Genomic DNA, 24,799 nt, shown 5'->3' on the forward strand with positions numbered 1-24,799 from the left:
GATTTTTCTTAAAATGACATACAAGAACACATATTTAACTGCCTCAGTCCCAGGTTCGATTCCCGGGCTGGACGAAATATTTGTAAGGCCTACATTTATTTCTTTCGTGAGTTTGGGTGTAATTTGTGGTTGTCTATATGTGTGTCCATGGCACCCGCGACACCGGGTTTCCCTGGAGCGGGGAAATGTTGAGTGTGTGCGAAAAAAAAGAAACAAAACAACACGAACACAAGTCCACAGTGTTCTCAATTCTCAGTTACGAAACCCTCATATAGGGATATATGTGTAAGGTCTAGATATATTGTAGAAGCAGAGACGACTGAAGTAGAAGTAGTATCACAACAATCTGTGGCACAGAAAACCTCAAAGAAGAAAAAAAAGTAACGAGACCAAACAAAGATAAAGTCACAAAAAGCATGGAAACTCATAGTAGGTCGTTGGGGTCTGAAGTTTATTCTCATCAGAGATCTGGTAGGAGTCATAGGGAGAGACACTCTATAGGGCAAAATTTACAATTTTTGTGAAGGATATCTTGCTGTCTGATCTTAGTTTTGAAAGCAAATTAGAGAAGGTCTTTAAATTTGTTTGGAAGGAGGTAAAAGATTACATCGAAAAATATTTTAAGTTGGAGACAATTCTAAAGTAAATATGAAATAACAATGGCTAACAAATACAATAGCAATGGGTGTTTAAATATGTTCCAGTGGAATGCCAATAGTCTAAAACCCAAAGCTCGTACCTTCGAACTTTTACTCTTACAAAACAAAATTCATTTGGCTTTTGTCAGTGAAATATGGCTGTCAGAGGATATACAGATTAGATTTAAGGATTACCACATTGTAAGACAAGTCAGAGATGACTCCTAAGGAGGGTTGTGTGCCATAATTCACAGATCAATCAGTTATTGTCAGAGGATACACAATGGAACAAACCCACATAATTATACAGGTTTTGATAATCGAATTATTCAATGTACCGGGTCTCAAACGCATAATTTCTATTTACTGCCCTCTTACAGTAGTTTTTTGTCAAAAGGATTGGGACTTAATTTTCTGTTTATATGGATCAGAACGTCGCGTTATTGGTGACATAAATGCCCATCATGCTTTATGTTCTTGCAAAATCGATAGAAAAAGAGAATTTATTCATAAAGCTATGTTGGAAAACAATTACATGTCTTAATGATGGCTCTCCTACAAGAATAAAAATGGTGAATGACCATCTAAAGACGTCTTCACCTGATGTTTCACTTGCATCCACGGATATTGCTACTAGTATGCTTTGGGGAACTACCAACTAATGTCTTGGCAGTGATCATGTGGTGATCAAACCGAGATGTGGGTATTCCTTATTTTTTTAATGCCATTGGTTGCTAAATCAATGCTAATTAACATATTCAATGTAATTTTAAGAAGTGGTGTTGTTCCAGTATAAGGGGAGGGATGTTCTTATAATTGCTATTCCTAAGCCAGGTAGGGATCCTGGATCTCCATCGTCTCTGCGTCCTATATCGCTTATGTCTTGCCCTTGTAAAATCTTTCACTTGATTCTTATGAGACGAATTGACTGGTTTGTGGAGAGCTGGGGTTTGTTACCTAATGCAGCTATTGGCTTCAGACGTGACCGGTCTAATCTGGATAATTTAGCCGTTATTTCATCAGACATTCAGCTAGGATTTAATAAGAAAGAACCCACTATGTCTTGTTTCATGGACATAGACAACGCATATAACAACATAAATATAAATTCTATGATTAATATTTTAAAACAATTAGGTATTAGCTCAATGTAGATATTTATGGAACTTTTTATCAGATAGAAGATGTAGTAGAATTAACTTAAAGGTGAGAAAAAACCCAACACCAGGCACACTCATAGGGTACTGGCTCAGGAAGATCCTAATTCTCCTTTGCTATTTAATATAGCCACCATGGACATTGGAAATACTATTAAAAATGTCATTATTTCTCAATATGCAGATGACTGTATAAGGCAGTAGAGAAAGGTAATTTATTAGATGCAGTTGATAAACTGCAGTCTGCTATTAAAGCCGTGGTGACTATATTAGACAGTTACCAACTAAGAAATTCCGCAATATTTATGTTATCAAAAGATTATACTGGCTTCTATAAGATATATACTGACGGGTCTAAGTCGGTACATGATGTTGGAGCTACCCTTCTGGATGCTCAGTTTAATACATCTTACACGTGGAGGGCACACAATGATATATGCGTTATGAGAGCAGAGATTATTGCTATCAAAGAAGCGTTACAGTATGTAGTGGATCAATTGTGAAATGAGCGGTCAGTTGTTATTTTAACTGACTCAAAAAGCGCTCTGCAGCGCTTGACTCGCTGTGTCTCGGGTCATCGAGGTATGCCGATAGTCTATGAGGCTCTCCAGTTGGTCCACAACATACACCACAAAAGTATGTGTCTAAAGCTCCAATGGATTCCCTCCCATGTGGGATTGCGAGGATACGAAGAAGTTGATGTCCTTCTGGCAGTCAGCTGTTAAAAATGGTGCTGTACTCGGTTGTAGGCTTTATGCCACCGAGATTATTCCACTAATTAAGAAAAGAACTCTTGAAATATGGGAATATCATTTCGGAGAACAGTCGGTGGATAAAGGCCTTGGAATATGGTACAGAACCAACCAGAGTAATCCACTGTGGGTACCCTGGTTCTGTCAATATAGCAAGGAAATTATCTTATATCGGTTTTCAGGCTGCGTTTTGGCCACATTCCAACTAATAAATTCTTTCGTATTATGATGGGTTTTAAACCATCCCCATTGTGCGGTACTTGCAATAAAATAGAGGATCTGTACCATGTATTGGTGGAATGTAACGTAACCTTGAAGGGTACAATGTTTGGGACTGTAAGTTTATGCAATGAACAAATTAATTGTTGGCTCTGAGAGCCTGTTTGTATTGGAGCTCTAAACTTGTACAATTTTTGAACATGTCGCTTGACTAGGGAACCCAGTATTCCTCCAAAGAGGCTGACATAGTCACTCCAGGTGGCTAAAGCCTCAATAAAATTTAGATTTAAAAAAAATTAAACTGAAAATTTATACAGAATTTAATTGACATAGGTTACAACTTTCTTAAATATTTTCCATTATTTGTATGTATGTTAACCATTGTATACACTGTAGACAATGACACGAAGACACAGATTGGAAGCACTTGAGATGTGGTGCTGGAGAAGAATGGAGGGAATCGCGTAGGTTTTTCGAGACTTAATGTGGGAATTGTTCTGTGGGAGGGAATTAGAATCGCCGTGGACCCGCGCCGGACCATAACCCGCTTTCTGTGTGTTTCAAGCTTTATGGACAGACGTATCACTTACCACCAGTCTCACGATTTGTTCGTCCCGTCACTTGATTTTCTTTTTTTATGATACCAAGTGACGAGACGAGCAAGTCGTGCACGTGATTACGCAGTAAGCGATACGCCAGTCACTCACATAAGTTGACAAGTCCCATTTGCCTGTAATTTCACCAGCACCCTTTCCCTTGAAAACCGGAACGCAGCTTAATGCTCACATAACAGCTTGGCGGCAGAAATAGGTAACGAGGCAGTACTTCCCTGGACGAATTCATTCACAAGGAGCTCTAACTGCTACTAATTAAAAAAAATCTTACGCAAAAAAATCCTTGATTGACACTTAACTTTTTGAAAATTAAAAACCTTCAAATGTTGAGTAGAAAGCATTTTACCTAAAATGACGAAATTATGACTAAATTACATGCTATGAGGTGAAGATCAATCATTGTCACGGGTCACCGGATAACGAGCAAAAACCGGTTAGAGCGTCTTTAAGGAATGACTTTCAATTCTCAAACTTCAGTAAGTGGGTTCTAAAATAATTCTTAGGTATCACATATATTTAATGTGAAAACGATGCGACGTGTGAAATTTAAAATTAAAATAGATTTCATTAAAAATTACAACGGTCATTAGCTAAGTAGGTACTTACTTAAATAAAAGAAGTAATATCGCACGGACAACCTTTTGCTTTATAGTAACGCGTATTCACCTTAATTACCTTAGTATTTACCTAATTTACTATCTAAAACAGGCAAAGGACTGCCCGGCCTACTCGCGAAGGGCTTTAATCCGGCCTGCCAACAACACTTCTAAATAATAATGATTTTACTTATCAGACAACAGTGAAGTCCACATCTGTTAGTAACAATACTTATTAATCTTAAAAATTATGTTAGTAGGTACTAAATCTAAAAATATAGAATTAAAACTGAATTGGCTCATAGGCGGGAAGAACATGTCGTGCGCCTGGTGGTAAGCGACACGCCTGTCCATAACAGTTGCAGTGCCACACAGAGCTTTAAAACGCAAACATATGAGATTTAAATCGCGTATATATTTGTTTTTCAAACAAACCAACGTTTCGCGCCCTTTACAGATCCCATGATCACGGTTGACTGCGATGGTACAGTCTTCAACCAGTTATGTCTAATATTAATGCAAACCACCCTATTTTTTCACTATAGTTTCAAAAGTTATTATTAAATACCTACCTTATTTTAAATTTTACAAAGAAACATTCCAATTGACGCTACATTACGATTTACAAATTATTTTATTAAATGAATTTTTATTAAGTTACATTTATTATTAATTAATAATAGAAATTAGGATAAATTAAAACATATTAATTTGTACTGCAGTCCTATGTCTGTTAGGGATTTTTCATCAGAGGAAATACTGGATCCCAAACTGGTGGTACGGAGAAACCGTCTTCCCTGTTGAAATAAGGATGTTTTTTAATTTCAATGGCGTCTCGCAGCATCCTGGGTAGATAATGGACTTCTTTTGCAAGGACCTGGGGTTTGTCAAACTTCATTGGATGTGTAGGTTTATCTATGACATGCTCGCAGATTGCAGACTTGTTTACGCGACGGTGTTTGACATCAGCTATATGTTGTTTGACGCGAGTACAAATACTTCGCTTCGTTTTTCCAATATAAGAGAGACCGCACTCACAGTCAAGATTGTAAACTTCTGCATCCTGTAAGGGAATGTTACATTTCACGGGTCTCAGAAACTGAGAAAATGTGTAACAAACGCGAAAACCTTAAAACTCGATAATCATTGTCATGTTTATTTTTTAACAAATTGCTTTGATCAGACTGGACTCGATCGTGACTACCGCTCTTACTGAGTTGCAGAACGAGTCAGTAGAACTTAGGAATTTCTCTAGTTTTTTTTTAATATTTGACAACATCACATACGTTGTTCATATGTTGTTGTACGTCATATGCTCTGATCCTAAAGTAAGTAACTAATGTACTTGTGTTATCGAAATCGAAAACAACGACGGTACTACAAACACCCAGACCCGAGACAATATAGAAAAATTAGTTTCTACATTGATCCGGCCAGGGATCGCACCCGGGATTTCAGAGATGGCGACACCATGAAAACCGGTATGCAAGCCACTCGACCACGGAGGTCGTGGTATGTTCTACTCGCTGAGTACTGGATGGACAAAGGTTGGTGGATACTGGTCGGTCCAAAGGCTGCACGTATAGGACACTTGGCAATATGATTTAAGTAACTAGATTTTTACTTGTTGACTAAAGCGCGCAAACTCGTACCACCGTATTATATCTGACCGCCGGCACCCTGCCGTCCCTCTCAATATCCATGAGGTATTTAAAGTAGTAGTGAATGGCCCTCTCGGAAATATACTTTGGCAGATTCGTCGATTTCGACACACGTAATAACAATAATAAAATTAAAAATATTTCAAAAGAAAATGCATTTTTTTAAGTGATGGCTAGCCCTCTGTGAAATTTCTTGTTTTTCTGACACTAATGAAAAAGTTTGCTCACTCCTAATCTAGACCTATTTACTTAGAATAAAGAGCCTCACCGATTTATTTTACATTTCATAGAAATTACATGAAGTTCCGCCGCTTTATCGAGTTTTAAGGAAGCGCATCTACCTTTTGTTAGCAAAGGCGTGGTGTTTTTAATAATCGCAGTTTTTATGATTTCGGGAAATCGCTTTTAGCTGTCTTTTGTCCAACCTTCTGCGGCAAAGTAAAACAAAACAACGAAATGGACATTGATGGTAATGACTTTCGAAATTTCTAAATGTTAGAGTTGTTTTACGATTATAACTCTATGGTTCTTATTAATTTTTATTTTGTTTACTTATTTATTGATGTTCAGGTTACAAAAGACCCATAAATACATACCTCATATACTAACATAATATGTACATTATAATATAATAAAACATTAGCACTATTTATTTACATGTATGGACTGCGACGTGGGACGCAACATGAGTGTCCGGTAGCCGTCATGTATTATAATGTGGTAAATTGTATTATAAAGTGATAAATTGTATCACTAACTTAATATAACTTTACTAACAGTTTATTTATTTATTGAGTATTAGTTATAAAGCTATCTCAGCTTAGACAGGTAACAAATTATTATTACGAAATTCAAAACGTTATAATACTATTAAACTAAAAATTATATCTTTCTCATTTGTGGTAAAAACCACAAATTAGAAAGATTGGTAAATTGCATGCCAATTATTAAGTAGACGGTGGAACAAGCTGGATTTATTTAAACTAAGACACACATTACAGTACATTCAAGAGCACATCGAACTTGACATCTCGCACTATAGACTGTTCTTGTCGCGTTTCCATTATTTTAAGTTTTATGTACCATAATTTTAGGTAGCTGCTCTGTAACTTATTCGACAAATAAATACATTGATTAATTAATTCTTTTTCAATCAGATTTTCCGAAATAAATTAATTGTCGAGAAAGTAACCAATCGGGCAGCTCAGTGAGCTACTTATCAGTAGAACGGGCAATTTTGTGATTATGTAGTTCACTATTGCAATGTCTTCTTTCTATTCCTATTTACAATTATGATAAAATAATAAAATATGGTTAATTTATACTATAAGAAAATGTACCTATAAATTTTGCTACTTACTATCAATTTTCCATTCACTGCGCATTTTATACAGAAATCAAAATTATCTTCGTAAATTTGAAATTTTAATTTTTCCAAAGTTCTTTTTTATCAGAGTTCGATCACCAGCTAAAATATAATAATAATCTTCATTTATTTCAGACTCTTGCATTAATAGATAATGTTACTTAACCTACTTCAATTTAAAACGTACCTACTCAAATGGGTATAATTTAAATTTAAGTAGGTGAAACTCTCCAACAGAACGGCGCATGGTACAGCTACCGGCTTAACCTCCTAAGGCCCATATAATACATCCGAATACATAATATGTGAAGTACCTAATTCAGACCCAGATGTTTTTTTAATAATACCACGTGACGGAACGAACAAGTCGTGCACTTGGTGGTAAGCGACGCCTGTTCATACCAATTGCAGTGCCATTCAGAGCTTTAAATTGCAAAGAACTGAAAGGAACTGCCACTGCACCAGTCTCCCTGAGACATAAGTTGACAAGCCTCATGTGCCTATAATTTCACCAGCACCCTTAACCCTTCAAAACCAGAACGCAATAATGCGTTATTATTCTAAGGCTCACACTACATTTTTAGGAAATTCACATGAATTTTATCAGATTTTTTAGGTTAGTTTATATTATTATCATATTGATACTCGCGACTGCAGCACCTCTACAGATCGCAGAAATAACTGTTTAGTTTTATTGGTGCTAATACTATATAATGATATAATACTCGTAAATGTAAATAGTAATTAATTAGTAACGATAGTCGACGGCTACAGCGCTCAAGTAAAAATAGAGTTGAGCATTAATATCTAAAGTAACAGTCATTTTATTGTGATTCTAACATTATTATCCTGTATTTTTAATGGCAAAAAAACAGAAAAAAAGAGGGTGACTGGAAGAGATTGCTATGTAGTTACAGACCGCCTCTTGTACCTTGTGCTACGTATTTTAATTAATTTTGCATTTATCGTAGTGTGCAATATACATGGAATATTTGTATTATGTGGTATTATAAAACTTTTGTCCTTATTTCTTTAATCGTTGTAATTGTATATTGTTTTATCGGGTTGGAAAATACGTTAATGCAAACGTATAAACACATCAAACCCAAGCAGCAGACGAGGATGAAAATGTGATGCCAGCACGAGCAACGCACGAAACATATATTTAGGTATGGGGAAGCAGTAAATATTTTACTGGATCTTCCACACATCAGAAATTTTCATAATGTTTGAAATTCACAAGAAATTTGTTGTCGTTTTTCAGCAGTAAAATACTATTTTTTGAAACTTACATTTTACTGAAATCGGTCGGCGTAAAATTAATAATATTTGCCAGATAATTTGAACCATGTTTTGTAACAACTTCACGAAAACGTTCAGTATTCATTATTGAAACAAACTCAAAACGCAGAGATTCGAATATAATTATTCAGCCTCATGATTTTATTGATAAATAAATCTATTAAAGTACCTATTCGTAATCATGTTACATACTGGTGTCCCAAAACTCAACGATAACATGGGTATAGGTTGTTGCCTAGATTATAACAAGAAAGAAAATAGAAGTTAAAAATCGGAGTCATCTTTTTTGTGATGATGTAACTGTGATAAATATTTTCTTGCTGTCTTTTCTTCATTTTCCTCGGTTTAAAATTAAAAAACAAATAAAAATAACAGTATAAATTCCAACGCTACCTGCGATTAATAAACAAGTGTAGAAGATGAAATAAATGCCTATATCAACAGACTAATCATATGGCTACCATACTAATGAAAGTTATTATTTTATTATAAAATACCTTGTATGTATTTACTTCAACTAACAAACTTCTACTTTTATCCATTCTACGTACAGCTCTATTTCTATTTGTCAAACAATGACAGCCCAGCCAACGTTTTCTAATCTGTGGTCGATGACGGACGAACGGTGACGAGACGGTAGACGAATAAATCGTGATTGTGTTTTTTAATTATATTTTTATTATTCTGTGCACCGCGATAGTATTAGTTGTAACCAGAGAATAATAGCACAATGTGGGATCCCACTCACGTACAAGTTACTGTGCAAAGGGCTCGAGGACTTCTAATAAAAGGTAAAAACGGCACGAATAACTGTTTTGTTACCATCGCCCTCGGCAAAGATAAATTCCAAACTTCCGTGAAACACAAAGCGACTCAGAATGTGGAATGGTTAGAGGAATGCGAGTTGCGCATTCCGTCGCAGGGTAATACGGCAGAGATCGTTCTTAAAGTGTACACTGAAGAAATGGTAAAAGACCACTTACTAGGTCAAGTGTCAATTCCGTTAAAAGACCTAGATGCATACGAGAGACCGAAAAATCGCTGGTACACTCTGCAGGGCAAACCGGGGAAAGAGAACGACAAAAACAGAGGTGAATTAGAGGTGAGAATAGCCTTCACCGTGAAAGAAGGCAGTCTAACCGACCTCAGCAAAAAAGATAAACATAAGTCATCTCTGTCAAGTTTGGCCCACAATGTTGGGGGAAGTCTAATGAGCATTGGGAGCATTGAAAAGAGAAAGGGTATCAAAAAGTTTGCTAAAAATCTTGGTTCTAAGATTAATTTGACTAAAAAAGATAAGAAGAGTGATTCATCTTCCCTCAGTGGAAGCATTGGGAACCTTAAAGGTTCTACCTTATCTACTCCAGATCACTCTACTCCTAAAAGGAGATCAGAAGAAGCAGATCCTGGAGTTATAAGTGAGGATGATGATGAATTTGCTTTTGATGACTTGTCTCATAAGAGTTCAGGTAGTTCACTTAATGTCCAAAATTCTTATGCTCCTCGAACTTTCAATAAGTACACACCATCTCCAGTCAATGCTTCCCTAGAAAATCTGGGCGGAGGGGAATTCTTAAGGAGATCTACCAGCAGCAGTCTTGTAAATGCTGACAAACCAGTGCCACAGAAGCCCGTTCGCCTCAGTTTGGACCAATTTGCGGCACCACGACCATCTACAATTGTTCCTGACAAGGATGATGAGTGGTCACAAAAATTATACTCTCAGCCAAAAACCAATAGCCAGACAGCCCTCAACAAAGAGAAGTCCTCAAGTTTAGAAAGAAACAAGGCACTTGATAGTCCTAGCTCTTTGAAAGAAAAGCCAAGTCCTAAATTCTTTAAAAAATTTGTTGGAAATAACAAAACTAAGAAATTATTGGAAGAACGTATTATTGTAGGTGAGGAAAATATTGTTGAAGAAGATTCTATCAACCCAGCTTACAACAGCATTCCTAAAACAGTACTAGAGCAATTGGAAGGTAAGTCCAAAGAAGACCTGATTGTTTTGGTTTACAATCTACAAAAAGATATGGATATGGAAAAGAAGAAAAGCAAAGACTTAGAAAATTATCTCGATGATTTGCTACTCAGGGTTATGGAAACTACACCAAGAATCCTTCAGAATCCATATGTTCGTAACAACAGCATGCATATTAGAAATAAGTAAATAATTCAAAGATTTGGAGAAGTTTTGAGTCTTATATTCTTTTATGATACCATTCAATATTATTACATGTTTCACATCCTGTCCAAAGTTGTTTACTGTTTGTTAGATTTGTTAGATATTCTACATATTTTATAGATAAAACAGTTTGTTTTAAAGAGGAAGGTACTTCATTCAGTGTGTTATACAGTTTTTCTTTTATTATTGTCTATTGTTCTGTTGATTTTCCAATAACCCCTTTGTCTATAGGGAAAGTGATTTGGCGTGGTATTCGCTGACAATAGAAAAATGTTATTTATAAATAGTATGTATATGACTGAGTTCAACTTTCACTGCTTTATTTGATTTTTAACAGTGGTGCAAGACCACTGTTACAAATCAAGCTAACTTTGAAACTACTTTGAAGCTGCAAAGCTTCAAAGTAGTTTCTTAGATTTTTACAAGCATTTTCAAATCATATTTAAATTCTTGTTACATTTGATTGATCTTTCACACCATCTTTTTTATAAAATGTTATACAAATTTTGATAAATGTTTTTATTACATAAGACCTACATATATATCATTTTCAGTGCCAAATTCACATACAATAAATTTCAAATAATTTGTTTATTATTGTATTTGTTCTTTGTAATTTATCTAGATCATTATTGATTATATACAATCATAGTAGGTAATCATATACACATATCATTGCCATTATCTTTTAGATGTAACTTGGTAATTAAATTGCACTAAAATTGACAAAATTGACTTGAAAACTTATTCTCATATTCCTTAGTCTCTAACAATGGAACAGTAACATTCTTGTAAGATCATGAGATCATGACACATGTTGATAATTTCAAATAATCATAAAGATAATTGTTTGAGCTGTGTGACTCATGTAGGTCACACACATACAAAACAGAGATGGTGATTAAAGAAGTGCCTGTTTACATTGAACTTGTACTCATACATAGTATATTGATGGTAGTAGTATATTGATGGTAATATGGTATAATGAGACTTACATGCCTTATTAATGTGACTTCGAAAATTGGTCCATCCAAATCGAGTGAGAATGATTGTAATTTATTGTTATTTATATAAAACATGTTATTTACGTTAACATAATTAGTGGAGCTAGATTAATTATAACAATATTATAAGGTATTACAAAATGAAGAATGATGGAGAAAGATTTAACATCAAAATATTATGAGTAGAGGAAATTATAAAATTTTAACTTATTTTGTGGTTTGCCTGAAAAGTTTGAGACTAGCCATGCTGTTTAAGTTTTCTAGTGACACCTGTATTAATTGTCCTCTAATATGATATGTATAAGTGCAAAACGTTAGATGTGTAAGATGCCTGCTGTGCAATATACAATTTAAAGTATAGGAATGTTATTCCAATAATACATTTTTTCTTAGGATTTAAGTTTCATGTGGGTGGGATCTGACAAAACTTGAATCATATGCTTGTGGAGTTATTATATTAACATTAAGTTAATTAAAGTGTCATAACATTAAATAAGTATAATTAATTACATATTTAATTTGAACAAGTATTTCTGAGAATATATTGTTTGAAATTTTTTTTAAAGTACTAAATTGAGTGTGATATTTGTCCATTTAGTTTGAACAAATTAAGTCATGTACAAGGATGCTAAAAATTATGGTATAAGAGACAAAGCCAACACTACAATTGTGTAAAATTATTTTACTAAATTATTTATATTTTTTAAATTTAATCTGATATTTAAAATGTACTCTCTTATTAAAACTATAATTTATTTTGTGTTAAGAAATTGAAGTTTAAAATAAGCTACTACTCTTAAAGTGTTTAGCTTCATCTAAGAGTTAAGAGTAAAGTATGTTTATTTATCTTTTGAAACTGTCTACATAACTACTAATTAATAAATTTATTTTTGTAGATGTTTACATTTTAATTGTGTATACCCATAACATTCATATTATGATATCTAATAACTTTGCTGTTATACTTTCTCTGTTGCCTTCTTTTGGGAGTTGTTACATAAATCATATTATTATAGCAATAATAAAATTTATTTGTATATATAAATAATATGAATCAGAATTAGCATGACTAACCAGGAATTTTGAAGGATTGATGTAATAAGGAAAAAGTTATAATAAATTCTTTACTATTTATTGTAATTTGTTAAAAAGCGTAAAAATTATTTGCTTTAACATATAATTTGTTGTGACTTAATTGACTCGTGACTGCAATGAGACTATTTGTGTCGGCGACTCTTCACTGGTACAGGTGCGGGTGCCGTGGACACATACGTTTTTTGAGACACCTTGTTCATGTAGTAGATTGTTATAAGGGAGAATATCAAACTGAAAAAAAGAATAAAATAGGTATTACTTTTGTAATGAAGATCTGGATTGTCGAACGGTTTGCACAGAGGACGATAGATGAGGATGTCCCTGTAGCGCGACGAGCGCGAGAGCGACATAAAGAGCGAGATCTCTATGCGAGAATAGCAGTATCCCGCGCTTTGTATCGCTCTCGTGCAAGTCGCGCGAATTAACCATTCAATAGGACCAATTTGGGAAAGAATTTTTATAATAAATATTTTTTTAAACTTGTTCTGGTGTAGGCGTTCTCCTACATTGCCCTACCAATGCTTGTTGCTACGTCAATACGCCCCAACGTCAATTTCGTTGCTTTGATACTCACAACACAAGAAAGTCACTAACTAGACTGGGTAATTAATATAGATATTTGGCACATTATTATGTGTTCATGCAGCAGAGAATTTACCTATAAATTGTATATTTTATTGTTTTATAAAACCTGAATGGTAACTGAAAACATCTACAAATCTAAAATGGTGCTTGAAATATCGGTGCATACAGTGTGAAAGATAACAACTATTAAAATGCTTTTGCATCAACCTCGCAAAATCACAGGTTGTAAAGGCTATAATATAATAATAATAATAACTTTATTGATAGCCATTACAAATAGTATAGAAATAATACAGTAATTATTAGTTATTGATTGATTGCCAACCAGCCAGGCAGCATCCAAACCCCACAAAAGGATTTAACCTGTGTTAGCAGACAGTACCGTTGCTGCCACTGCGGGCAAGCATGAATCAAATTTTTATCAGCAAATGGCTTACAGGTAAACTAAAAGGAACTCTGTAGTCCCAAAACCAGTACAAAAAAACTGTTCATTTGGGACCCAGAAAAGAATAAAATATGAGAAAAAAAATGTTCAAAGAGTTAGTATAGTTTATAGAAGACTTAAACTATGTTTAATAAGTCGCAGTGTGTATCAAGAACAAATTAGTGATAAGGCTAAAGACAATAATTACCATGTTGTGAAACAAATTCTGTGCACCATCCCAGCTGCAATAAGAGACACTGCCATGGACAGCACAACTTCAGGCAGCTTCAGTTGAAAGTTCTTTCCAAACAATGTTGCTTCTAGATTACCTACAGCCTGAGAGATGTCACTTTAAGGAAAATTTTTCATACAAATTAGTGCAATTACTGAATTGATGACAATAAATTAACTGAGAAATATAATGACAAGACACTAAATAATTAGGCACAGGCAGCAACTTGCTATGCGCCTGATTGGTTTTTATCTTCATTTTGACATTTTCTTCCTTTTCTTCAACTAGTGAATTTAAGAAATGCAGCTTTCAAAAACCTTTCTACTGAATCATGCATATACCATTGCATTATTTTTGTTATGCACATAGTGTATATTTAGCTTATTCAATTTTTTTATGAAATAAACATATTAAGGTTGGGTTGGAAATTAAATTACATTTTCCGAATCTTAATTGTGTATGTGTTTTTTCAAACAAACCACCGTTTTGTTCAGTCAGTCGTGGCCATGGGACCTGTAAAGAGGCCGAAACGTTGATTTGTTTGAAAAACAAATCCGTACCTGAAAAGCATTAATTACACTAAGTGCCATTTCTGTAATTTTACGGGGGAAGCGATTTTGTGTCGAAAACCAGTTTGTACACCAATTAGGGTAGCTTCAAATTTTATTAAAACTCAATTAGGTTTATTTCAAGCCATTGTAAATGTTGTACATGCTGCATTTTGACACAAAATCGCATCTGTAAAATTACAAAAATAGCACTTACAGAGTAATGCTTCTCAGGTAGAGAAATATATGCGAATAATTGTAACCGCAAAAGTAGCGTGCCCATGTCACAACAGTGGCATTGAAACTACGCTTTTTGAAAGCGCCCTAAATTAGTTCTACATACTTGAAAATGCTTGCAGTTGTTGTTGTTATTAAAATAATATTGGAAAATCTGTAAGTAAAATAAGCATATTTAAATGTGACAAAATTAAAATAAATTTACCTACCTAAAACCCCATGAAAACACAAAATGAAGACGTATAAGACACAGAAAACAAAATATCATAAAGGATACAGTAACGAAGAACATAAACATAACTGATCCAAGATAACCTCCAAAAATAATGGTTAATGGAGATTTCACCAACAGAGGCTTGTACATTTGCATCCCAGAGAATATCAGGAGCGTTAATATTGATGATATTATGAAAGACGTGGCACTGTTGACCGCTGAAACAAACCAATTTGTAAAACAGCGTATACGGAAATAGTCCCCAGTGTTGAACAAATTGCATCGAAGTAATGTTTTACCCATTGTTTAGTTGTAATTCCTTATATAATATCCACAATATTCGAAGTTTCTCAGTGATAAACCTGAGATATTTCGGTGCCAAGCGTAGCCAAGTACACACCGGTAGAAACAGAACTGTCATTGTCAGAACTGGAAACGTCAAACTCAAATGCACAGATTATTATTTATTTATTTGCTGAACATTGGCTATAAAGCCATAAGCTTAAACAAGCAACTAAGGATGAAGAAACTTAAAACGTAATAATACTTAAAATTAAAAATTATTTTGTTTAAAATCTGTACTACAAAAACCATGCACAGATTACGTTAAATGCGCTTATTTAGCGATAAAAAAGTAATGAGAAAAGCAGAAGATGCATAGATACAAGTTTTACGTGTGATTTTACTTTTCATTTAAATTTTAGCACGATATGGTTTTAATTACATTATATTTTATGCTGATTTTAATACATAATAAATAAAATAATCAAAACTTTTCATTCAGGCGCGTTTTCATTTGTAATTTACGAGCCTACGCTATCTATTCCTTTATTTTTTCCATCCTCTCTCGATCTTTGCGATTTAAAGCTGCAACTGCTATGGATAGGCGTGTCGCATACGCCAGACTCGAGGGGTTCTTTAGTTTCATTCAATTTCAAGCAATTAAACTCTATTGTTAATCACTAGTATCTCTTATTCGTTTGTGATAATCACGCTTTATAAAAAACAAACTCCAAACTGTCATCAGTTGCGTTGCATTGCGTCTGAGCATGTTTTAATGAGACAAACTAAAAATGAAATAGCATTAGATCTAAACCCATGAGTGTGAAAGTGGCAGATATATGTACAACCGTGAATCTAGTAAACATGAGTATACACAATTTTCTTATCATTATCACATCGCGCGGGCGAGCACTCTTTGATAGCAATAATGAAATAAGTTTGCGGCTTCGCAGCAAAACACAAAATAAACCTATTCAAGTGTGAAATCAAATTAATATATTGTTAAAAATGAACTTTTTAACGAAATCCAGAGCTCTATTATCAAAAGGATTGAAACAAAGTTTTTGCCGGAGTGCTGTAAGTTAAAATTATATTCAAACTTTGTATAGCATTGCTAATTACCAAACTAAGAATTCGCATGTTTTGATAACCGAATCAGGTAGGTAATTAATAAAGATAAGGAAACTTTCGAAAAAGAATCTATGTTTTATCTAATTATTTAAATTTACAATAGTTTAAATTTGACAAAACATATTTAATTAACATTTTTAAAGGAAATAAATGACTTGGTTATGATGAAATAATTATATTACTGTTACAATATGACTTTATTATTAATTTATTCTAATGAATACATTTCAGAGTACAACACCTGAAATAAGAATCTATGAAGTAGGTCCCAGAGATGGCCTCCAGAACGAAGCTAAATTTGTGCCCACTAATATGAAGCTGGATCTTATAAATAAACTTGTTGACGCTGGGCTCAAGGATATAGAATCGGCTAGGTAAGTACAGTAACAGTTTTTATTTGTTATATCTTGTTTTATTTTCAGAAATGGGCAGGCTAATTTAATAATCTGGACAGGAATGGCATCGAAGCCTTAACAGAGCACTGAGGGTTTGAGCAAGCACATATCAAATATTGTGCTGAGAGAGAATAGAGAGTGTGGATTCTGCCACAAGGCTGATGAAACTCTTGTGCATCTCCTCACCCACCGCTGCCCCCTGATGGGCATACGAAGTTCCATACTGAGCCAAGAAAATCCTTCAGGTCATTAATGTCATTGGCCTTGGCTCTGAACTGTAATTATTGGTAATGACGATAGATAAAAGCCACATAGGCCATGAAATAAGCCACCCTAATAATAATAATAATAAACCCAGTCAAGATTTTCATTTGTTTTAATTGTTTTTTTTTCTTATTTTCTCAAACTTAATAAATTATAAATTGTTATTTTTTTGAATAAAATTATATTATACAACTGACAATTTTCATTTTAGTTTTGTAAGCCCAAAGCTAAAGCAGATGAGTGATGCAGTAGAAGTAATGAAGAACCTGAACAGAGTTCCTGGAGTTAACTATCCTGTACTCATACCAAACCTTAAAGGATATAATACTGCTGTAAGGTTTTACTTGAATATTTTGTACCAAAGAACAATAAATACAACCTAGTAACTACTAAGAAAAAACTTACTATATTTAGTTACTTAAAACAAATTTGATTTATAAAAAATCTGAAACCCTAATATAACCTTGTTTTTACAAAACAGAAACAATATAACATAGAAGAAATAGCGGTATTCCCAGCAGCCACTGAAGGTTTCTCTAAGGCAAACCTCAACTGCACTGTGGAGGAGAGTTTTCAGAGGGTAAAACAAGTAGCTGATCAAGCTGTGAAAGACGGCATGAGATTGAGAGGGTACATATCCTGTGTGGTGGGCTGCCCTTATGATGGGCCAGTGAACCCAAACGTCGTTGCCAATGTAAGTTTAGCTACATCTTCCTTCTCAAGCGGATTTTTTAACTTATACTATTAAGGATAAGTTCAGGCTTTATGAATAATGAATGTAAATGTAACTACAGATTTACCTATAGATGATGACCATTTGCTTTCTCCTAATATAAGGTTCTTGAAATCGTAAAATGTTAATGAGCTTTCTAATTAAGCCGGTTCTAGATATAGAATATCTGATTACAATGAAATGTAAATTCGGCGTTTTTGTTCTTCAAACGCAGAATGTGTTTTGTATACACCGTCATTCACTTTGGATCTGTATGGAAAGGCTAGGCAAGTGTTTTTGAGCTGTCATCGCAAAGGTGCTTTAGAAACCACGCAACTAAAATCCGAACATATACTAGTTTCGCCATATACTAAGAATAGAAATGATTTAATCGTAACTCATAGGAAGTGTTCAAAAATTATTATCAATATGTCTCAATTGGATTAGAATGAAAAATCCAATTCATCTTCTGCAACTGGTTACGAATAACGATCAAGATTACGGCCGAAACGAGAAAGCAATCCATTTAGCTTTGAAATAAAATCTGTAGGTGAGAGGTAAGTCTATATTTTGGAATTTAAATGTTTTTACAAACATTGCTATAAAATACTAAAAATCACGCAATGGTAAAAGATATTAAGCTCTATACGCGTTTATTTTTTTATTTACCATATTTGATGTTACGATGCCTAATTAACAACCTCATTCTCTTTAAAACGGTCTGTAGTAAAAATTACTAAGGTTTTTTACCTCTCACCTACAGAAATATACTCAAGTGAATAACATGTTGTTTATTGCTTATCAAACAACATACAAGCTTGAGTTAATAATACAAACTAAGGGTAGTAATTATTTATTCTGGTTTTTGTAATAATGATAAAGGCTTGCTTTAATTTGTCAGTACCTATACGACCGATCGTCGTGGAGGTATTTGGGGGAGGCTTATGCCCAGCAGTGTGCGTCGTATGGCTAATAATGATGGTAGGTTACTATGTATATAAAATTTCTTAAGAGCTCCACTGGTGTTTACTCATAGTACAGGAAATTCCCTAGTCTGATTGTTGTATGGCACATTATCGTAACGTCGGTATAATAAAGCCATCAGTGATCATACGTCAAAAGTGCTGTTATCACATGAAAGTCGTAAACTAAGACGACATGAAACAAAGAAACATAAAAAATTTTCGACTAAGTTTGTTTGTAGAATCTTATAAATCTCTCTCCTGAAAAATTGTCATTTTGCAGATATAATAACGAACACACTCATAGCCCCCCACTTGGGAAATCCTGTGTCACGGGTGCTATGGACACATAATAGATAATAGCACGAGAGAAATAGATGTAGATCATACAAATATTTCTCCTGGCCCGGGAATCGAACCCGAGACCTCTGCGTGGCAGTCCAGTGTACCCGTTACCGTGGTAACCGTTTGGCCACGGAGACAGTTTCTTGTGAGATGTGGCCTTATTGCTCCAAAGGTGTTATTGTTATATTATTATGTAGCCGTTAAACTTCTACCTCAATAACTCCTGTGTACCTAGTACCTTTTGTTTTATCTCCTCGTTTACATAAGAGAAAAGTGACTAATAAGTTCGGCCGTCGTTTGACATAGATAGACGATATACTTGGCAAATAGGGTATGATAATTGTAGCTAATCCAAATTATCTAATGTAAGTTTTGAAATCAGATGACAGAACGCCTTCTATCACTTGGGTGCTACGAGGTCTCCTTGGGGGACACCATCGGCGTGGGCACGGCGGGTTCCGTGAGGCGCTTGATGCGCGAAGTTCTCAGCGTAACCACTCCTGACAAGATCGCCTTGCACTTCCACGATACTTATGGCCAGGGCTTGGCCAATTTGGTCGCTGGATTAGAGGTATCAATTATGTTTCTGTAGTAGATAGCCGAACATTCTATGTAATATCATAAGCTAAGTAGGAGTAGGGTAGTATCCCTTGGGATTTCTCCGGATATGTCCGGATTTGACATTTGTTCGGATTTTTCTTCTCAGAGTAACAGTTTTCAGAAAAAAAAGTTAATTATCTACCACGCAATTATGTAGTATAATACACTATTTACGACAAACTTATTTCGTTGACTTGTCCGTCTCTGCTGTCGCGAGATGTTAAATTTTACTTTGTTACTAAAAATTACCGGGCTTCCCTACAAATGTCAGGCTTTTTGTCCGGACTTTTCAAATTTCGGAATCGAATATTTTGTTGGCTTGTCCATCTCTGTTCTCGCGAGATGTTTCATTTTACTTTGTTACTGAAAAGACCGGAATTTCTCAAAAATGTCTTGACTTTTCAATTTCGGAATAAATGGTGGTATAACACGACTTATTAACACGGGGCAGATTCCGGTAAAGAGGACCTAATAAATGCATAAATAGTCATGGCAATTAACTAATACATGATACAACTTTCACATTTAACTACCCTTATTTCTACTGATATCAATGTACGGCCAGTATATTTTTGTTCATACATTAAGTATTTTTGTATTAAATACGAAAAACGAGCAATTCTGTGAAGTCTCTGATATGATAAGACACTCATTTATTCTCTTATCTTGAAAACCTTTAAGTACCAGCTGCAGAGTAACGATAGGCAGATATCTTGATAGGCTTACAGTTACGCTAATAATAAACACACCCATCAAAATTAATAATATTATACCATTCCAAAATACTTAACGGAAATGGTTTTGCAGTTTGGAATCAAGACTGTGGACTCGTCCATATCTGGGCTTGGTGGCTGTCCCTACGCCCGCGGAGCCACAGGCAACCTAGCTACAGAAGATCTAGTCTACTTTCTCTACGGTTTAGGAGTTAATACAAATGTCGACCTAGTCAAGTTGGTCGAAGCTGGACGTTACATCTCGAACTACCTCGGCAAACCTACCGAATCTCGTGTAAACCGCGTCATAAGCGACAAATTTAAAGATCACAGAGACATCGTTAGAATAGCACAGTGCAAAGTTTAGTACCTACAGAACTTTCTTGAACTTGTAAACAAAGCGATAAAATATCGTTGACTTGTATATATATGTGTATTTACTTCTAAACAATGTAAGATAATTAGAATAAACAGGGTTTCACAAGCACATTTTGTTTATTATTTACCTACTTAAAGACGGACGGGACAAATGATTCGTTTTCATGTCGAATGTCGTCAACAATACTGGTTTTTATCAATTATGATATAGGCGGGTGAGCGGTGGCCAGCGGGGCGCACGCACTAGTGCCACAGGCGCGCACCGGGCAGCTCGCTTGTGTATTCAATTGACCTTATTTACACTCAATCTGATCTTGACGAGGTCGATAAACTTCGCAGTGACAGTGTTTCTCTCAGCGCTAGCTCGCTTCGCAGAGCCGGTTTCGCTTTTGTTTGTTTTTATGGAACGCTCGCCTCAGCCAAGAACATGGTGGAAGTTAAGATCACAGACGACATTAAAATCGGAGGCAACAACCCGTGTTTTATAATCGCGGAAGTCGGGCAAAATCATCAAGGTGACATTGAGATTGCAAAACAGTTAATAAAAGCCGCTAAGGTAAGTATTATTCAAAGTTTCCAACAGTTGGTTTAAGGTTATACACTTAGTTTTTGTTTGTGTTGTAATTTGACGTTAAATAGGAAATACTTAAGTACTTAGGTACTTAAATGTAATCATTAAATAACGTCGTCATGTATTTCACGTTCCTAGGTTGAATTAATTTAATAGGCGTGGAATTTGTTTATTTCAATGATAGTTAACAAAGTTTAGCAGAGGTCGATTGATAACTTTTTGTTGTGGAATAAGTAGTTACAATATCCTTCTAGAAAAAATTTATATGTTAGTTAATGTCGCAATAAAGCGGTACAGATAGTAGCTAAAACCGCTCTAGTGACATATAATTTACGCTTGCGAAATACACAGCTCGGTCTAAAGTTGGGTGCCTACGTGCCTAACGCTCTATTGACTCTAGTACTTCAGGAGTGGGTATGGTAAGTACTACTTAGGTACCTACTCTTTGACATAACATTTAATAGTTCGCGTTCACGCTGGTGAACATTGTACTTAAAAGCATAAGTTTGTGAGAACTAAGCCAGAATAAAATGGTTTCATAAATGCCGTGTTTAAATGAAGTCAAGGAAAAATTAGTATTGGTATCGAGTTCTTTGTCATTTGTCACTACAATCACATAGCTTTCAACCTTCATTAAACGAGTAATGTGTCCGACATATCTTTCTGTATCCATTCTACGAGATAACAACAGTGAAATGTTATTGTTGAACAATTTATCTTTGTAGATTTTACAATTTCTTTATTTTGCAACAAACTGTAGCGATAGCGCGTCAAATGTCATGATATTATGAATAATATAATCGTATATTTACCTAAATAGGTGATATGAAAATATTATTGATACATTCCAGGACGCGGGCGCCAGTTGCGTCAAATTCCAGAAAACATGTCTCAAAGAGAAATTCACAAAGAAATATTTAGAACGCCCTTACGACACTCCAAATTCTTGGGGGAAAACGTATGGTGACCATAAAAGACATTTGGAATTTTCGGAAAGCCAATACAGGGAGTTGTTCAAATATGCGCAAGAGGTTGGCATTCCGTTTACAGCTTCGGCTATGGATATGGTAAGAATGTTTTGGGACGTTTATCGATAATCTATTATCTACCTACGATATATTTTACACCCGTCCGTCTGTCTAAATATAAACGAGCGAAAATAAATTTGCTTTGAAGGCAAAATTATCACCATCCTTTTCCTGTTATGTCACTCAGGTTTTCTATAAAAACTTATTATTTCATGCCTGAAAACTATCGCCTATGTACATATTTATTTATTTACTTAACAATAATACGATAAAATCCTTCCAGGTATCGTTCGACTTCTTGGTCAACTTGAAAGTGCCATTCATTAAAATTGGATCAGGAGATTCGAACAATTTATTGTTTCTCAAATACGCAGCTTCAAAGAAAATACCGCTAATCATATCAACAGGCATGGTGGACAAGCAAGCAGTAAAGACTATATACGACATAATATCGGCTCAGCACAAACAGTTCTGTTTATTGCACTGCATATCTGCTTATCCTGTGCCATATGAAGATTGCAATCTGACTGTACTGCTGGATTACAAGAACACGTTTGATGTTCCTGTTGGGTATTCCGGTCAAGAACTCGGGACTGCTGTAGCTTTGGCTGCTGTTGCTCTAGGTGCCAAGGTAATATTCGGAACTACATTACAAAACCAACGTACACATATTTTTACTTAAAAGTAACGGATAGAAGTAGTAAGTAGACTTTCTAAGCCTTGATATTGTGCCTACAAGTTGTTCAATTTCCCCAAAGCTGCACTCAGTTCTGGTTTCTGATGTCAGGACGTGTCGGGATTAAACATACAAACATAGTTAACCTTAAAGAACACGAAAATATTCTTAACCTTATTTTGAAATTCGGTCAAGGACTTTACGGTTTCGGATTCGCGGAAACTGGTTATTATTTTGTCGGACAGATGTTCTTACCTTTCCCTTGTTTTTAAATAAATAAATGGGTTTTATTAGACTAGTTTTTGTTCTACGGTGGAGTTATAGAGCTTTTCTATTAGGAATATTTCAACCATATAAATTGATATCTTTACGGAGAATTTAGGAAATTCTAGAGTTATAACTACTGGTCAATCCTTCATCAGTTTGGGAATATAATTCCAAGAAACTCAAGTACATAACAAAACAATTTAGCGAAGCTAATTATCTCCTTTCCTCAAAATTCTAGGTATTGGAGAAACACATAACTCTGGACAAGACTATGAAGGGTACAGACCACGTGTGCTCGCTAACGCCATCAGAGTTCCAACAGCTCGTGAAAGACGTACGAGTCATCGAAGCTTCGCTTGGCACTCCTGTAAAGAGGGTAGTCACATCAGGTACGAATTCTCCAATTTTATAGAAATGCATTTATCAGTGTGGTGCGAGCAGGTTTCTACTGGTATGAGTTTTAATACACCCTTTTATTCTTTGGCTCTATTTACATTGTTGTAAATAGTCTAGTCTTCGGGAGAATTCTCGCGCAGTATCGAGAATTCCCGCAGGTTCCGTCTCGAATCAAGTTTGTGCGTCACACAATTGACATAAAGTTCATAATGCTATGTTCTATTTCGTTACAAGTATTCGCTTCCATTCCTTTCCGCAGCAATGTAAACTGAGCATTTCAAAATTACTTTTCTCTTTTTTGTAGCAAGTTATGTGGCTTATCCTCGATCTCTCTTATCTTACATTTCTTTATCTTGTGTTCTATTCACGAGTATGAAGACGTTGTTAATAATCCATAACATTAATAAATACTTAACTGTAATCCAGTGTTTACTTTACTGGCTACGTTTGAAATGTTGCGGCTATGAACATTATACAGACTAGGTAAATTCACAATTGTATATATTGTATACTTAAACGTTATAATCATGTTATCTCTTTGGATATAAGTACAGTTATCTAAATGATTTTCAGAAATACCATGCATCGACAAGCTTCAGAAATCTTTAGTGATGGGTAGCACTAAGAACAAAGGGGAGATTTTGTACCCGGGTGACGTCAAAATCAAAGTAGCCGAACCAAAAGGCCTGAATGCCTTGCACTTTGAAGAGGTCATCTACAAAACTCTCGTCTACGACAAGAAGGAGGACGAACCGCTGTACGAAGGCGATTTCTGCTAATTCAGCATCACTAATATACTCATTAATTTACCATGTAACGAAAGGAACAAACATACAATGTACCACTATTGTGATATGAAAAATAATGCATAATATTTACAATGCAATAATTTTAATACCTATATAGTATATCTATCTGTATAACTATGTTTAATATAATGGTAATTAATAAAACGTTAACATTGTTATTTGTGTTATTTTTAATTTATCAAGTTTCACATTGACGTTATTTGTAATATTTATAGCGACTCCACGCGGTTTGACGTCAACTTCCATTCATAAAATATACTCACGAATATGATCGTGCCAACTTTAAAAGCAAACGCATGCCATGATTCCAGTGCAGTGACTTGCGTTTTATATTTCTTAAGTACTATTTTTTTATATATATTACCAAATGACGGGACGAACAAGTCGTATAACCTGGTGGTAAGCGACACACCTGTCCATAGCAGTTGCAGTACCACTCAGAGT

General features: G+C 34.9%; 4 protein-coding genes across 6 annotated transcripts; 3 read left to right on the forward strand and 1 right to left on the reverse strand.

Annotated features, from left to right (window-relative positions):
- Positions 1–8,891: 8,891 nt before the first annotated feature.
- Positions 8,892–10,630, forward strand: LOC113230160 (rab11 family-interacting protein 2). The gene has a single exon (XM_026463954.1). The coding sequence runs from the start codon at positions 9,036–9,038 to the stop codon at positions 10,470–10,472; it is 1,437 nt and encodes a 478-aa protein (XP_026319739.1). The 5' UTR covers positions 8,892–9,035; the 3' UTR covers positions 10,473–10,630.
- A 1,975-nt stretch (positions 10,631–12,605) lies between these two features.
- Positions 12,606–23,473, reverse strand: LOC113230264 (protein KRTCAP2 homolog). 2 transcript variants are annotated; one of them, XM_026464113.1, is made up of 4 exons: positions 23,437–23,473; positions 14,890–15,044; positions 13,804–13,931; positions 12,606–12,817 (listed from the first exon to the last, which is right to left on the reverse strand). In XM_026464113.1, the coding sequence occupies exons 1-4, from the start codon at positions 23,456–23,458 to the stop codon at positions 12,709–12,711; spliced, it is 414 nt and encodes a 137-aa protein (XP_026319898.1). In that variant the 5' UTR covers positions 23,459–23,473; the 3' UTR covers positions 12,606–12,708. The 2 variants fall into 2 exon arrangements, with proteins under 2 accessions (XP_026319898.1, XP_026319899.1); XM_026464114.1 differs by lacking the exon at positions 23,437–23,473 and adding an exon at positions 15,126–15,247 and having other exon boundaries at positions 12,608–12,817.
- On the forward strand, positions 16,030–20,733 carry LOC113230263 (hydroxymethylglutaryl-CoA lyase, mitochondrial). Of its 2 annotated transcripts, XM_026464110.1 has the most exons (6): positions 16,030–16,185; positions 16,471–16,613; positions 17,110–17,230; positions 17,380–17,592; positions 19,300–19,488; positions 20,325–20,733. In XM_026464110.1, the coding sequence occupies exons 1-6, from the start codon at positions 16,117–16,119 to the stop codon at positions 20,595–20,597; spliced, it is 1,008 nt and encodes a 335-aa protein (XP_026319895.1). In that variant the 5' UTR covers positions 16,030–16,116; the 3' UTR covers positions 20,598–20,733. The 2 variants fall into 2 exon arrangements, with proteins under 2 accessions (XP_026319895.1, XP_026319897.1); XM_026464112.1 differs by lacking the exons at positions 16,030–16,185; positions 16,471–16,613 and adding an exon at positions 16,872–16,921 and having other exon boundaries at positions 20,325–20,701.
- Positions 20,863–24,507, forward strand: LOC113230262 (sialic acid synthase). Its single transcript, XM_026464109.1, has 5 exons — positions 20,863–21,164; positions 22,031–22,246; positions 22,491–22,838; positions 23,389–23,539; positions 24,120–24,507. The coding sequence occupies exons 1-5, from the start codon at positions 21,036–21,038 to the stop codon at positions 24,323–24,325; spliced, it is 1,050 nt and encodes a 349-aa protein (XP_026319894.1). The 5' UTR covers positions 20,863–21,035; the 3' UTR covers positions 24,326–24,507.
- Positions 24,508–24,799: the final 292 nt, after the last annotated feature.

Source organism: Hyposmocoma kahamanoa, unplaced genomic scaffold, assembly GCF_003589595.1.
Source record: "Hyposmocoma kahamanoa isolate Upper Pololo Valley unplaced genomic scaffold, ASM358959v1 63, whole genome shotgun sequence".
Taxonomy (NCBI): domain Eukaryota; kingdom Metazoa; phylum Arthropoda; class Insecta; order Lepidoptera; family Cosmopterigidae; genus Hyposmocoma; species Hyposmocoma kahamanoa.